At 49.6% G+C, this 16,883-nt stretch overlaps 1 protein-coding gene across 1 annotated transcript in view; it reads left to right on the plus strand.

Moving 5' to 3' along the window:
- Positions 1 to 11,385, plus strand: part of LOC139279034 (beta-2-syntrophin-like) — a 42,595-nt gene extending 31,210 nt beyond the window's left edge. Inside the window, exons 3-7 of the mRNA XM_070898370.1 lie at positions 854 to 1,049; positions 2,677 to 2,819; positions 3,881 to 4,077; positions 9,636 to 9,826; positions 10,422 to 11,385. Coding sequence (XP_070754471.1) covers positions 854 to 1,049; positions 2,677 to 2,819; positions 3,881 to 4,077; positions 9,636 to 9,826; positions 10,422 to 10,514 — 820 coding nt within the window. The 3' untranslated portion in view covers positions 10,515 to 11,385. The remainder of the gene's footprint in view (positions 1 to 853; positions 1,050 to 2,676; positions 2,820 to 3,880; positions 4,078 to 9,635; positions 9,827 to 10,421) is intronic.
- Positions 11,386 to 16,883: the final 5,498 nt, after the last annotated feature.

Genomic DNA, 16,883 nt, shown 5'->3' on the forward strand with positions numbered 1-16,883 from the left:
ATCCCCATAAATCATCAAAAATGTCAGTTCAGATTGTGCTAGTGAAAAGAATAGTCCCGATTCCTTGCTGTTTGTCTGCATGATATACCCCTCACCGTAACATTCTGATATACCCCATACCCCTCACCGTAACATTCTGATATACCCCACGCCCCTCACTGTAACACTGATATACCCCACGCCCCTCACTAACACTGATATACCCCGCACCCCTCACTGTAATACACTGATATGCCCCACACCCCTCACTGTAATACACTGATATACACCACATCCCTCACTAACACTGATATACCCCACGCCCCTCACTGTAACACTGATATACCCCACGCGCCTCACTAACACTGATATACCCCGCACCCCTCACTGTAATACACTGATATGCCCCACACCCCTCACTGTAATACACTGATATACACCACATCCCTCACTAACACTGATATATCCCACATCCCTCACTAACACTGCCCCACACCCCTCACTGTAACACACTGCTATATCCCATGCCCCTCACTGTAACACACTGATTGATATGCCCCACACCCCTCACTGTAACACACTGATATACCCCGCACCCCTCACTGTAACACTGATATACCCTGCACCCCTCACTGTAACACACTGCTATGTCCCATGCCCCTCACTGTAACACAATGATATGCCCCACACCCCTCACTAACACTGATATGCCCCACACCTCTCACTTAACACACTGATATACCCCACACCCCCTCGATGTATAAGCAGCCCTGCCTTATCTCGATCATTTATTGCTTAAATAGTGTTTGTTGACACAGGGTGGTTCACTGCCTCCTGGTGCTTATGCTGTGTTCCTCACGTGCTGTCCCCACAGGCTGTTTGAGCTGCACTCCCCGGATGGCAGGAATGCACTCATTCTGCGGAGCAAAGACACTATTGCAGCACATGCCTGGTTCACGGCGATTCACGCCAGTATCTCGGCGCAGATCCCTCGGGCTGTGTCGGAGCTGAATGGGCTGCTCGGCCCTAGTGGCAGGGCCATACAACACCTCGGCTGGCTGGCTGAGCAGGTAGACGATTCTCACCACTCAAATCGCGTTAGTTATTGGCCTCTGAACGCATGCTGTGTGTTTGGTTATAACTAACACTGTTTATTCCTCTGTTTTGGGAACCTGTATAATTATTCCACTAACCTGGCAACTCGGCGCAGGCTGAATCCATTCACGTTATGTTATAATCTGATTCGGGAGTACCTCGTTCCATTTTATAGAGAACTGGTTGGCAGACAGGAAGCAGAGAGTAGGGATAAACGGGTCCTTCTCAGAATGGCAGGCAGTGACTAGTGGGGTGCCACAGGGTTCAGTGCTGGGACCCCAGCACTTTACAATATACATCAATGATTTAGATGAAGGAATTGAGTGTAATATCTCCAAGTTTGCAGATGACACTAAGCTGGGTGGTGGTGTCAGCTGTGAGGAGGATGCTAAGGGATTGCAGGGTGACTTGGACAGGTTAGGTGAATGGGCAAATGCATGGCAGATGCAGTATAATGTGGATAAATATGAGGTTATCCACTTTGGTGGCAAAAACACAAAGGCGGAATATTATCTGAATGGCGGCAGATTAGAAAAAGGGGAGGTGCAACGAGACCTGGTACATCAGTCATTGAAAGTTGGCATGCAGGCAGTGAAGAAGGCAAATGGCATGTTGGCCTTCATAGCTAGGGGATTTGAGTATAGGAGCAGGGAGGTCTTACTGCAGTTGTACAGGGCCTTGGTGAGTCCTCACCTGGAATATTGTGTTCAGTTTTGGTCTCCTAATCTGAGGAAGGACATTCTTGCTATTGAGGGAGTGCAATGAAGGTTCACCAGACTGATTCCCGGGATGGCGGGACTGACATATGAGGAGAGACTGGATCGACTGGGCCTGTATTCACTGGAGTTTAGAAGAATGAGAGGAGATCTCATAGAACCATATAAAATTCTGACAGGACTGGAAAGGTTAGATGCAGGAAGAATGTTCCCGATGTTGGGGAAGTCCAGAACCAGGGAACTCAGTCTCAGGATAAGGGGTAAGCCATTTAGGACCGAGATGAGGGGAAACTTCTTCACTCAGAGCGATGTTAACCTCCGGAATTCTCTACCACAGAGAGTTGTTGATGCCAGTTCGTTAGATATATTCAAGAGGGAGTTAGATATGGCTCTGACGGCTAAAGGGATCAAGGGGTATGGAGAGAAAGCAGGAAAGGGGTACTGAGGGAATGATCAGCCATGATCTTATTGAATGGTGGTGCAGGCTCGAAGGGCCGAATGGACTACTCCTGCACCTATTTTCTATGTTTCAAAGTTACGTGATATTGGTGGGAGGCTGAGATGACACAAGAGACTAATCAATCACCGCCCCACCCCCCACACACCCCACCCCCCCCCCCCCCCCCCCAGGGCCGCACACTTTCACCCTGCAGCTCCTAGATGCTAGCCCACTGCAACTGTCTGTGATCTGTCTTTATTTCTACTCTGACCTGCTATGGATTTTAGGACTGATTGTGTGTGAGGGTTCAGTGACAAGCTCCGGAGTACGGTGATCCGAGGGTTTCGGGGTTCAGTGTCGCGGGGTTCGAGGTGCTCTTGGGGGGGTGTGGATGTCAGCATTCGGGGATTGTGCAGTTATGAGATTTCTCTTGTGTTTGGGCTGTAGCAGAAAGTGGAAGGTGGGAGGCAGCAGTGGAAGCCGGTGGTGGTCGTCCTCACTGATAAAGACATGCAGCTTTACGACAGCGTGCCATGGAACCGAGACATGTGGGCATCGCCCTCCCAAAGCCACCCACTGCTGGCAACCAGGTATGTACACAGTGACATTGGGTGAAGGGATTCAGTACCCGCAAGTTCCTGGGGACAGTGGTGAAGTACTTACTTCCAGCATTTGCCAACGAAAGAGCATTGACTTTAACTGGGGGGGAAAAAAAGCAGCAAAAAACTCTGCCACCAGAGCCTTTGCCCATTGCTCAGGGGCCCACCGCCCCCTTGCCCGGGGCAACCCCACCCCCCCCCCCCCCATTCACCTGGGGTCCCCGCCCGCCCGGGGCTTCTCTCTTTTCCCCTTCCCCCTCGCCCCCCCCTCGTGGGGTTCCCCCCCCTTGCCTCCCCCCCCCCCCCCGGGTTTCGTCCCCCCCCCCCCCCGGGTTTCGTCCCCCCCCCCCCCCCCGGGTTCCCCCCCTCTCCCCCCCCGGTGTTCTCCCCCTTCGCTCCGCCCCCCCCCCGGGGTTCCCCCCTTTACCCCCCCCCCCCCCCCGGGGTTCCCCCCTGGGGTTCTCCCCCTCACGCCCCCCCCCCCCAGGGGCTGGGGCTCCGTCATTTTGCAAAGTTAAATGCTGAGTCAATTTGTGTATTTTTTGTGGGGGGCTAGGGGTGGGTCGAGAAGTCAAAGCGTGAATAAATCTTCTGCAGCTACCGATCACGTGTGAATAGCTACTATTCTAGGCTGTTACTCTGAGGTACCCGGAGTGGTCCATGCAATACTCGATTCCAGAATCTCTGTCAGACCTGTTCTAATGCAGTGTCCGAGTAAAACTCTGAGCATTGCAAGTGGAGGGGCAGTCAGGGGTATCACAGAGAGGAAGCGGAGTGAATCAGGGCTCTGGTAAAGGTGCGGGAATCAGTCTTTTTGGGGTGGGAGCCTGGGAGTGACTTAAAGCAGCTGCTTCCCAATTCTCCCAGTAATGCTGACTGTTTACATTCAAGCTGAGAATGAGAGTGTTGGGATGTATAAGGAGTGCAGGCATGTGGCTTTATTAACACAGGACTGCTGGGGTAGCCACCATTCCTGAGAATCTGGTGCCATTCTCAGGACCTACTTCTTTGCCTTGCTGATGTGAGCTTTTCCCCTCTACCCTGCTATTCAGGTTAGTTCACCCGGGACCAGCACGCGGGTCTCCAAGCATTAGTTCAGAGCTGATGTTTGCCACAAGGACGGGATCACGGCAAGGCATCGAGATGCATGTTTTCCGTGTGGAGTCTCACCGGGACCTGTCGGCATGGACGCGGATGCTGGTCCAAGGCTGCCATGGTGCTTCGGAGCTGATTAAGGAGGTGACATTGGGTACGTGTTCTGCATGGTGATCGCAGCGAGTTTCAGCAACAGTGCTGAAGCTTTGGGTGTGTTCTGTATCCTCACTTGGCACAAGGGCAGCGTGCTGATGTGGACCCTGCCATTTCTGTGGCTGCATTCTGATCTCCGGCCCAATTGCCGTAAGCTATCGGTATTCAGCAGAGGCTTTACTTTAATCACATTGTGGATGTTATTTCGAGCTGCTGTGTGCGCCGGAGGCTGGGTTGCAAGCAGCTCTCGAAGACCTTGCTCCAGAAATAAAGCAGAAAGAAATAGCATGCTTTATTTTGATGTTTGACCCTGCAGTGACCCTTTCTATATATAGTTATTTAAAAAATGATGTTTTTAGATATCCCAATAAATCCTTCCTGATGCTATTGATTCTGTGAAGACGGTAGAATTTCAGCATGTAAATCCAAACTCTAATTGGATGGTGCCTGGGCTAATTGGAATTCCCCTTTCCTTTGAGCGGAGGTTTAGTATCACTTTGAGAAACTTTCTTCAATTAACACGTTTATCTAAGCTTGAAGATAGATGACCATGCTTTGGGATTCTAGTCCCCATACTTGCTGAACTGTCGGTGATTCCTCTTCAGTCTCCCTTTCAAAACAGCTTAAAAATAAAGGCATCCTCGGCTTCTCCATCCTAGAAACATAGAAACATAGAAAATAGGTGCAGGAGTAGGCCATTCGGCCCTTCTAGCCTGCACCGCCATTCATGGCTGAACATGAAACTTCAGTACCCCCTTCCTGCTTTCTCGCCATAACCCTTGATCCCCCGAGTAGTAAGGACTTCATCTAACTCCCTTTTGAATATATTTAGTGAATTGGCCTCAACTACTTTCTGTGGTAGAGAATTCCACAGGTTCACCACTCTCTGGGTGAAGAAGTTTCTCCTCATCTCGGTCCTAAATGGCTTACCCCTTATCCTCAGACTGTGACCCCTGGTTCTGGACTTCCCCAACATTGGGAACATTCTTCCTGCATCTAACCTGTCTAAACCCGTCAGAATTTTAAACGTTTCTATGAGGTCCCCTCTCATTCTTCTGAACTCCAGTGAATACAAGCCCAGTTGATCCAGTCTTTCTTGATAGGTCAGTCCCGCCATCCCGGGAATCAGTCTGGTGAATCTTCGCTGCACTCCCTCAATAGCAAGAATGTCCTTCCTCAAGTTAGGAGACCAAAACTGTACACAATACTCCAGGTGTGGCCTCACCAAGGCCCTGTACAACTGTAGCAACACCTCCCTGCCCCTGTATTCAAATCCCCTCGCTATGAAGGCCAACATGCCATTTGCTTTCTTAACCGCCTGCTGTACCTGCATGCTAACCTTCAATGACTGATGTACCATGACACCCAGGTCTCGTTGCACCTTCCCTTTTCCTAATCTGTCACCATTCAGATAATAGTCTGTCTCTCTGTTTTTACCACCAAAGTGGATAACCTCACATTTATCCACATTATACTTCATCTGCCATGCATTTGCCCACTCACCTAACCTATCCAAGTCACTCTGCAGCCTAATAGCATCCTCCTCGCAGCTCACACTGCCACCCAACTTAGTGTCATCTGCAAATTTGGAGATACTGCATTTAATCCCCTCGTCTAAATCATTAATGTACAATGTAAACAGCTGGGGCCCCAGCACAGAACCTTGCGGCACCCCACTAGTCACTGCCTGCCATTCTGAAAAGTACCCGTTTACTCCTACTCTTTGCTTCCTGTCTGACAACCAGTTCTCAATCCACGTCAGTACACTACCCCCAATCCCATGTGCTTTAACTTTGCACATTAATCTCTTGTGTGGGACCTTGTCGAAAGCCTTCTGAAAGTCCAAATATACCACATCAACTGGTTCTCCTTTGTCCACTTTACTGGAAACATCCTCAGAAAATTCCAGAAGATTTGTCAAGCATGATTTCCCTTTTACAAATCCATGCTGACTTGGACCTATCATGTCACCATTTTCCAGATGCACTGCTATGACATCCTTAATAATTGATTCCATCATTTTACCCACTACTGAGGTCAGGCTGACCGGTCTATAATTCCCTGTTTTCTCTCTCCCTCCTTTTTTAAAAAGTGGGGTTACATTGACTACCCTCCACTCCATAGGAACTGATCCAGAGTCAATGGAATGTTGGAAAATGACTGTCAATGCATCTGCTATTTCCAAGGCCACCTCCTTAAGTACTCTGGGATGCAGTCCATCAGGCCCTGGGGATTTATCGGCCTTCAATCCCATCAATTTCCCCAACACAATTTCCCGACTAATAAAGATTTCCCTCAGTTCCCCCTCCTTACTAGACCCTCTGACCCCTTTTATATCCAGAAGGTTGTTTGTATCCTCCTTAGTGAATACCGAACCAAAGTACTTGTTCAATTGGTCTGCCATTTCTTTGTTCCCCGTTATGACTTCTCCTGATTCTGACTGCAGGGGATCTACGTTTGTCTTTACTAACCTTTTTCTCTTTACATACCTATAGAAACTTTTGCAGTCCACCTTAATGTTCCCTGCAAGCTTCTTCTCGTACTCCATTTTCCCTGCCCTAATCAAACCCTTTGTCCTCCTCTGCTGAGTTCTAAATTTCTCCCAGTCCCCAGGTTCGCTGCTATTTCTGGCCAATTTGTATGCCACTTCCTTGGCTTTAATACTATCCCTGATTTCCCTAGATAGCCACGGTTGAGCCACCTTCCCTTTTTTATTTTTATGCCAGACAGGAATGTACAATTGTTGTAATTCATCCATGCGGTCTCTAAATGTCTGCCATTGCCCATCCCCACAGTCAACCCCTTCAGTATCATTCGCCAATCTATCCTAGCCAATTCACGCCTCATACCTTCAAAGTTAGCCTTCTTTAAGTTCTGGACCATGGTCTCTGAATTAACTGTTTCATTCTTCATCCTAATGCAGAATTCCACCATATTATGGTCACTCTTCCCCAAGGGGCCTCGCACAATGAGATTGCTAATTAATCCTCTCTCATTACACAACACCCAGTCTAAGATGGCCTCCCCCCTAGTTGGTTCCTCAACATATTGGTCTAGAAAACCATCCCTTATGCACTCCAGGAAATCCTCCTCCACCGTATTGCTTCCAGTTTGGCTAGCCCAATCTATGTGCATATTAAAGTCACCCATTATAACTGCTACACCTTTATTGCATGCACCCCTAATTTCCTGTTGATGCCCTCCCCAACATCCCTATTACTGTTTGGAGGTCTGTACACAACTCCTACTAACGTTTTTTGCCCTTTGGTGTTCTGCAGCTCTACCCATATAGATTCCACATCATCCAAGCTAATGTCTTTCCTAACTATTGCATTAATCTCCTCTTTAACCAACAATGCTACCCCACCTCCTTTTCCTTTTATTCTATCCTTCCTGAATGTTGAATACCCCTGAATGTTGAGTTCCCAGCCCTGATCATCCTGGAGCCACGTCTCCGTAATCCCAATCACATCATATTTATTAACATCTATTTGCACAATTAATTCATCCACCTTATTGCGGATACTCCTTGCATTAAGACACAAAGCCTTCAGGCTTGTTTTTTTAACACCCTTTGTCCTTTTAGAATTTTGCTGTACAGTGGCCCTTTTTGTTCTTTGCCTTGGGTTTCTCCGCCCTCCACTTTTCCTCATCTCCTTTCTGTCTTTTGCTTTTGCCTCCTTTTTGTTTCCCTCTGTCTCCCTGCATTGGTTCCCATCCCCCTGCCATATTAGTTTAAATCCTCCCCAACAGCACTAGCAAACACTCCCCCTAGCACATTGGTTCCGGTCCTGCCCAGGTGCAGACCGTCCGGTTTGTACTGGTCCCACCTACCCCAGTCCCAATGCCCCAGGAATTTGAATCCCTCCCTGTTGCACCACTGCTCAAGCCACGTATTCATCTGCGCTATCCTGCGATTCCTACTCTAACTATCACGTGGTACTGGTAGCAATCCCGAGATTACTACTTTTGAGGTCCTACTTTTTAATTTAGCTCCTAGCTCCTTAAATTCGTTTCGTAGGACCTCATCCCTTTTTTTACCTATGGCGTTGGTACCAATGTGCACCACGACAACTGGCTGTTCTCCCTCCCATTTCAGAATGTCCTGCACCCGCTCCGAGACATCCTTGACCCTTGCACCAGGGAGGCAACATACCATCCTGGAGTCTCGGTCGCGGCCGCAGAAACGCCTATCTATTCCCCTCACCATTGAATCCCCTATCACTATTGCTGTCCCACTCTTTTTCTTGCCCTCCTGTGCAGCAGAGCCAGCCACGGTGCCATGAACTTGGCTGCTGCTGCCCTCCCCTGATGAGTCATCCCCCTCAACAGTACTCAAAACAGTGTATCTGTTTTGCAGGGGGATGACCACAGGGGACCCCTGCACTACCTTCCTTGCACTACTCTTCCTGCTGGTCTTCCATTCCCTAGCTGGCTGTGGACCCTTTCCCTGCGGTAAGACCAACTCACTACACGTGCTACTCACGTCATTCTCAGCATCGTGGATGCTCCAGAGCGAATCCACCCTCAGCTCCAACTCCGCAACGCGGACAGTCAGGAGCTGGAGGTGGATACACTTCCTGCACACGTAGTCGTCAGGGACACCGGAAGTGTCCCTGAGTTCCCACATGGTACAGGAGGAGCATAACACCCGACCGAACTCTCCTGCCATGACTTAACCCTTAGATACACTTAAATTGGCAACAACAATGTTAAAAGTTATAGAAGAGAAAAAAGAAAAACTACTCACCAATCACCAGCCAATCACTTAACCCCTAGGCTGTGACGTCACCTTTGTTTCTTTCTTTGCCTTCTCCCTGTAGCTGCACCGGTACGCCTCTTGCCGAACCCGGACTCGCGCTGCTCCGAGCTCCCGCCTCCTCGACTGACTGCTCGAACTGCCTGACTCCCGCTGGCCTTTATAGGCCACTCGCCGACCCCGGACTCGCGCTGCTCCGAGCTCCCGCCTCCTCGACTGACTGCTCGAACTGCTCGACTCCCGCTGGCCTTTATAGGCCTCTCGCCGACCCCCCACTCACTACTGTCCCAACTCTGCCTTGTGCCCACCCGCGCCCCCCCCCACACCGGGACACGTCCCCCTTGTGCCCCCGCCCCCCCACACACACCTGGACATGTCCCACAACAGGACTTGTTCTCTTCCCCCCCCCCCCCCCCACCACCACACCCGGACACGCCCCCCTTGTGCCCCCCACCCGGACATGTCACCCGGACACACCCAACCCCCCCCCCCCCCAACCCAGACACTCCTCCTTGTACCCCCCCACACACCTGGACACTCCCCCTTGTGCCCCACCCCCTACACCTGGACACGTGTCTTCCCCACCCCCCCCACACCCGGACACTCCCCCTTGTCCCTCTTGTGCCCCCCCCACACCCAGACACTTCCCCCTTGTCCCATCCAGTGCCAACTTGCGGAATAGTATAAGTAAGTTTCCCTATTTATCTGTTGATTCAGTCCATTATCCCCAGGGACTGATAATATTGACCGATTAATGACTGTCACAGATAGTGACCCTGGTGGACCTTGTTTTTAAACAGGATGTACTTGGAATGGACAGGACATCAAGCTGATCATTCACTATGAAAGTGGTTTTGTGATGTCCCAGGACAGCCCAACCATAGACTCGGCCAACACCCTTTTCCAGTATCCATTTGAAAGGTTGAAGATGTCTGCTGACGATGGGATCAGGATGCTGTATTTGGACTTCGGGGGGCCAGAAGGAGAGCTGGTGAGTGCAGACTTCGTAAAATCTGATTTTTGACAGTACTTTCTGCAAATAAAGGGACTTGAGACTCCATTTTTAATGCTTATCCTCTTGTTTTTCACCCCTATCCTTTGGACCTTGAGACTTGCACAAATTTCCCAGCAGAGAACCAGCAGTGGACTCATTCTCAGCCTCGGATGTGAGTGGCCAGAGATGATGCAGAGTTAGATTGTGCCCCATTAACGAGAAGATTTGAGAATCCTACTCATCAATCCCGGCACAGGCATGGTGGGCCGAATAGCTGCCTTCTGTGCTGAGAGATTTCATTGCATTTCCCCATCTATCCTGAAACACTTGACCCTCATGAGTTTAGCTCCACTGATGCCAACTGCCCTCTGGTGTACATGAGGGAGAAGGGAATAGAGGGTTATGCTGATGGGGTTAGAAGAAGAGGCTGGTGACACGGACTGGTTGAGCCCGAATGGCTGGTTTCTGTGCTGTATATTCTATGTATTGATCGCTTCCCCCCGCTTCCCACATTTGTGATTGATTGTGTTGCAGGTTGCAATCTCTCTGCTGCTTTCTGTGTGTCTGCCATGACTTTCTCCATCTTTTCCAGCACCTGGACTTGCATTCATGCCCGAAACCTGCTGTCTTTGTTATACATTCATTTCTCTCGGCCAAAGTGACCCGGATGGGACTCTTAGTGTGAGGAAGGCTGTGATTGCCAGGAAAAATCTTGGGATCATTGCGCTCAACAAGACCAAAGACCATTGCTGCATCTCGGGGAATGGAACCTGCAAGAGCACAAAGACAGTGACTGGTGGGAGGCTACCAGCCTGTAGGAATGGGAGAAACCTCACGTATGATTATCGAATCCCATCCTGTAACAGAGACCTCCAGATATTGCTATTCGTTGCCAAATGTGCCTTTTTCTTATCAACTGAACTTCACACAATTTTTATAATTGTACATTAAGTTTATTGCTGTGAAGATAACACAGTTGCTTTAACTTTGGAGCATATAGTTTTGTAATTTGGTTTAAAAGATCTTATTAACGCGAGATACTGGTTCTGGTGTTGTCGCTGTGATTGGTGCAATACCTTCCAATCCAGGTTCATCGCTGCAATGTTTACAGCGTTGTCACTTAAACCAGCAAAAAAGGCACACGTGGGTGGCCTGAGACTCCGTTACCATGTTCATCTAATTCATTTATCACTGACGTGTTCTACATGTCTGCGCTTGCACCAGGACAGTGTCACTGGCCAGGACCTCCTGTTCATTATGAAGCTTTGATTGTGTAGCTTGGTCTCAATAAGTAGTAAATATCCTGAGGCAGCCGCATGCTCCAGCTATCGTCACGTCTGTATCTGATGTGAACTGATTGGATGTGCTGTCTGGTGGGGAAACGCTGATCCAACCTAAACCCGAGTGTTTTATGGTCCTTGGTATTTCCTAACATTTAATGTATGGTGGTCTTAAAATACTGCCCGGTGCCCAGGGGTTCTGGGGTCTGGGTAGTGCCCAGGGGTTCTGGGGCCCCGGTAGATCTGGGGCCCAGTGGATGGCTGGGGGTCCCAGTGGTTGGGGGGGTGGCGGTCTTGGTGGTGCCCAGGGGGCCTGGGGTCCCGATGGGTGGGGGGGCCCTGTGGGTTTGGGGTCCGGTGGGTGGGGAGGGGGTGGCCTCGGTGGGTCTGGGGTCCTGGTGTTTGGGGGGGGGTCCCTATGGGTCTGGGGTCCCGGTGGGGGTCTCGGTGGGTCTGGGGTCCAGGTGGTGCCCAGGGATAGGCCTGGGGTCCTGGTGGTTGGGAAGTCCCTGTGGGTCTAGGATCTCGGTACTGTCCAGCAGCAGCAGGCAAAGTGCAGGGACTATTCTCGTGAATCAGTCTGCAGTGTCACCCACTGGTAAGGAGGTTAGAGTAAACTTCACCAGGGTAATGTGTGGGGAGTGATGCCCCCATCCTGGGCGGGGGGTGACCGCCTCCTGGGCGCCCAGACATTGTCCTGCTGTCAATCCCCTTTGCGTGCGCCCCCCTGCACGGTGACCCCCGCTCCCGCCTCACCAGCACCAAGTATTGGAGGGGCTCTGAGATGCTAACATTACCTGTTACGAAGGTGTATTACTGTGCACTGCAGGCCATATGGGAAGAAACCCTAGTGCTGCGTTTGTAGTGCATTGGGTGATGGTCTTGGATCTTGTAGTCCACACTCAGCCATGTACCTGCTCTTGTAAACAGTGTTGGAAAGTGAGAAAGACTGACTTGAACAGAAGATCTTGAGACCACATTGCTGAATTGCTTGATGCTGAAAATATGTGATGTGATATCCAGACCCACGGAGGATTTAGAGATTGTGGATCAGAAGGAAGTATTCTGTGCACAAGGAGAGCTCCTCATAGCTGGCTCTGTCTGTGGCCACTCTTTCGAGCCATGTTTGCAAGATATGCAAATCACACACGAGTTTGCAGGATTTGGCAATTCAACTATGGATCTTTGCAGCAAAGCCTGCCCATGTACCAACTCACTGACCCTGCAGAGCTACTGGCCAGGGAATGGGAGGCCTGCCTTTGTTCAGGGATCTCTCTTCAGGCCCTGCAGGAAAGGGTAATTTTTCTGGTATTTAATTGCAATTTTTGAGGGGTTTTTAATATTTATCCACTGAGACCTGCTCTATATTTTCTGTTTCTTTTGAATGGATTTTTCTGGCATTAGTATAAGCCACATTAAAAATTGAAAAGATTCCCCGATTACAGGTGTGAAACTCGCTATGCAGATTACAGGTTATAGAATCATAGAAATTTACAGCGCAGAAGGAGGCCATTTCAGCCATCGTGTCCACGCCGGCTGACCAAGAACTATCCAGCCTAATCCCATTTTCCAGCTCTTGGTCCGTAGCCCTGTAGGTTACGGCACTTCAAGTGCACATCCAAGTATTTTTTAAATGTGCTGTGGGTTTCTGTCTCTACCACCCTTTCAGGCAGTGAGTTCCAGACCCCCACCATCTTCTGGCCGAAGAAATTTCCCCTCATATCTCCTCTGAACTTCCCCCTCATATCTCCTCTGAACTTCCCCCTCATATCTCCTCTGAACTTCCCCCTCATATCTCCTCTGAACTTCCCCCTCATATCTCCTCTGAACTTCCCCCTCATATCTCCTCTGAACTTCCCCCTCATATCTCCTCTGAACTTCCCCCTCATATCTCCTCTGAACTTCCCCCTCATATCTCCTCTGAACTTCCCCCTCATATCTCCTCTGAACTTCCCCCTCATATCTCCTCTGAACTTCCCCCTCATATCTCCTCTGAACTTCCCCCTCATATCTCCTCTGAACTTCCCCCTCATATCTCCTCTGAACTTCCCCCTCATATCTCCTCTGAACTTCCCCCTCATATCTCCTCTGAACTTCCCCCTCATATCTCCTCTGAACTTCCCCCTCATATCTCCTCTGAACTTCCCCCTCATATCTCCTCTGAACTTCCCCCTCATATCTCCTCTGAACTTCCCCCTCATATCTCCTCTGAACTTCCCCCTCATATCTCCTCTGAACTTCCCCCTCATATCTCCTCTGAACTTGCCCCTCATATCTCCTCTGAACTTGCCCCTCATATCTCCTCTGAACTTGCCCCTCATATCTCCTCTGAACTTGCCCCTCATATCTCCTCTGAACTTGCCCCTCATATCTCCTCTGAACTTGCCCCTCATATCTCCTCTGAACTTGCCCCTCATATCTCCTCTGAACTTGCCCCTCATATCTCCTCTGAACTTGCCCCTCATATCTCCTCTGAACTTGCCCCTCATATCTCCTCTGAACTTGCCCCTCATATCTCCTCTGAACTTGCCCCTCATATCTCCTCTGAACTTGCCCCTCATATCTCCTCTGAACTTGCCCCTCATATCTCCTCTGAACTTGCCCCTCATATCTCCTCTGAACTTGCCCCTCATATCTCCTCTGAACTTGCCCCTCATATCTCCTCTGAACTTGCCCCTCATATCTCCTCTGAACTTGCCCCTCATATCTCCTCTGAACTTGCCCCTCATATCTCCTCTGAACTTGCCCCTCATATCTCCTCTGAACTTGCCCCTCATATCTCCTCTGAACTTGCCCCTCATATCTCCTCTGAACTTGCCCCTCATATCTCCTCTGAACTTGCCCCTCATATCTCCTCTGAACTTGCCCCTCATATCTCCTCTGAACTTGCCCCTCATATCTCCTCTGAACTTGCCCCTCATATCTCCTCTGAACTTGCCCCTCATATCTCCTCTGAACTTGCCCCTCATAACTTTAAATCTATGCCCCCTGGTTGTTGAACACCCTGCAAGGGAAACAGATCCTTCCTATCCACTCTATCCAGGTTGTGACACTCACTGTCCCCGATTATATCTGTGAAACGCACTGTCCTCGATTGCAGGGGTGAAACTCACTGTCCTCGATGTACATGAACGATGGTGAAATGCGTTGGAACTTAAATTTACATACTTGAAGAAAGCTATTTTGTTGGTTTTGTGCTTCCTGCTCCCCGATTTACGCTAATTTATACCTACTTTAAATTCAGGCATTTCTACTGAGAGTGGGGAATTCTTGGGCATGACATGACATCGGCAAAATGGGCCCAATATTGGGCCTAACTTCCGAGTTGTGTCCAAGGAAGAGGCTCTGGACTCCGCGCTCACTCCCAGTGCCTTCCTGGAGACCGTGCTGATTCGCACCGTGACTAACACTACATCGACTCTGCACTTTACACGAACTCCCGACCTGAACTGCATGTCTAAACTCCTCAGCCCTGCCGTCAATCTGCAGTTTGGTTTCATTCTACCACATCACCTGTCACTCCGGTAACTGACTCAGCCTCACCTGTCATTCTGGTAACTGACTCAGCCTCACCTGTCACTCCGGTAACTGACCCAGCCTCACTCACCTGCCACTCAGGTAACTGACGCAGCCTCACTCACCTGCCACTCAGGTAACTGACGCAGCCTCACTCACCTGCCACTCAGGTAACTGACCCAGCCGCACTTTAAATGCGTGTTAAGTTACAAGAGCACAGCTCCAGCCCACAAAAGGTTACGAAGTAAGAATTTTCAGTTGGGAGCGTGACCTGTTCTGGGTCTACAGCAACAACACCAGGTGTGGAATGGTGAGCAAATTGCAGCAGCCTGCCTGTCAGCTGCTGAGTAATTACTGACAACAGTGGCATCTCATATTTACATAGCGCCTTTAATTTAGACAAACATCCCAAGGCATTTCACAGACACGTGTTTATTCGGAGTGCTGTAAATTGAACGGTGTCCCTGGGAGAAGGCGGCTTTGTTCTGTCACTGAAGGACTGACTGGTGACAACTTTAATGTTAGAAATGAAATTGGCTCCTGAGAATCATGGAGCAATCTCCCATTGCCAAGGAAATTCTATTTTTGTAACTGACTCTGTCCCCAGCGATTCACTTCAATCACTGACTGAAATACCAAAGTGAATAGAAGAGAAACAGCACCAGCTTTCCTTGGGCATTACCCAACCTGTATTATAGACAAAGGATTGTATCTGCAATGGTGCCTCTTTGTACAATACATGTATATAAATAGCATCAGCCATTTTACCTTTTCCGTTGGTCTCTTTTACTTCTGATTTCTAAAAGTGTTTGCTGATGCGAGTGGGGGGGTTGTGGTGGGAGGAGGGTAACGGCTTCTGTGGGAGAGGAGTAATGGATTCTGGGGGGAACAGGAAGAGTCATGGATTGAGGAAAAGGGGTAATGAATTCTGTGGGGGTGGACCCTATGGGGAAGGATAACTGACCCAATGGGGGAGGGTAACCAGGGATTCTGGGTGGGTGGGCGATGGAAAGGGATGACCGGGATTCTGGAGGAGAATGGGGATAGGTAACATGGATGCTGTGGGAGATGGGTAACGGACTCAGTGGGGGGGGGGGGGGTAACAGGGATTCTGGGGGAAATGTGCAACATGCATTCTGTTTAATGGGTGTGCTATGGGTCCAATGTTTTTGATAAGTGGGGGCAGCATGGTCTTGTTTGGAACTGCAATTTCAGTGAATATTATACTAGTTCCCTTTTCTCAGCATGAGGGATGAGCCAGTGTAATCATAGAATCACTAATGTCCTTTGGGGAAAGAAATCTGCTGCCCTTACCCAGTCTGCCTATATGTGTGACTCCAGACCCATAGCAATGTGGTTGACTCTTAACTGCCCTCATATCATAGAAACATAGAAAATAGGTGCAGGAGTAGGCCATTCGGCCCTTCGAGCCTGCACCACCATTCAATAAGATCATGGCTGATCATTCACCTCAGGACTCCTTTCCTGCTTTCTCTCCATACCCCTCGATCCCTTTAACTGTAAGGGCCATATCTAATTCCCTCTTGAATATATCCAATGAACTGGCATCAACAACTCTCTGCAGCAGGGAATTCCACAGGTTCACAACTCCGAGTGAAGAAGTTTCTCCTCATCTCAGTCCTAAATGGCCTAACCCTTATCCTAAGATTGTGTCCCCTGGTTCTGGACTTCCCCAACATCGGGAACATTCTACCCGCATCTAACCTGTCCCGTCCCGTCAGAATCTTACACGTTTCTATGAGATCCCCTCTCATCCTTATAAACACCAGTGTATAAAGGCCCAGTTGATCCAGCCTCTCATCATATATCAGTCCAGCCATCCCAGGAATCAGTCTGGTGAACCTTCGCTGCACTCCCTCAATAGGAAGAACGTCTTTCCTCCGATTAGGAGACCAAAACTGAACACAATATTCCAGGTGAGGCCTCACCAAGGTCCTGTACATCTGCAGCAAGACCTCCCTGCTCCTATACTCAAATCCCCGTGCTATGCAGGCCAACATGCTATTTGCCGCCTTCACCGCCTGCTGTACCTGCATGTCAACTTTCAATGACTGATGAACCATGACACCTAGGTCTCGTTGCACCTCCCCTTTTCCTAATCTGCCATCATCCAGATAATCTGCCTTCATGTTATTGCCTCCAAAATGGATATCCTCACATTTATCCACATTTGCCCACTCACCTAACCTGTCCAAATCACCCTGCAGCCTCTTAGCATCCTCCTCACACCGCCACCC

The sequence above is a fragment of the Pristiophorus japonicus genome, chromosome 13, assembly GCF_044704955.1.
Source record: "Pristiophorus japonicus isolate sPriJap1 chromosome 13, sPriJap1.hap1, whole genome shotgun sequence".
NCBI classification, from domain to species: Eukaryota; Metazoa; Chordata; class Chondrichthyes; family Pristiophoridae; genus Pristiophorus; species Pristiophorus japonicus.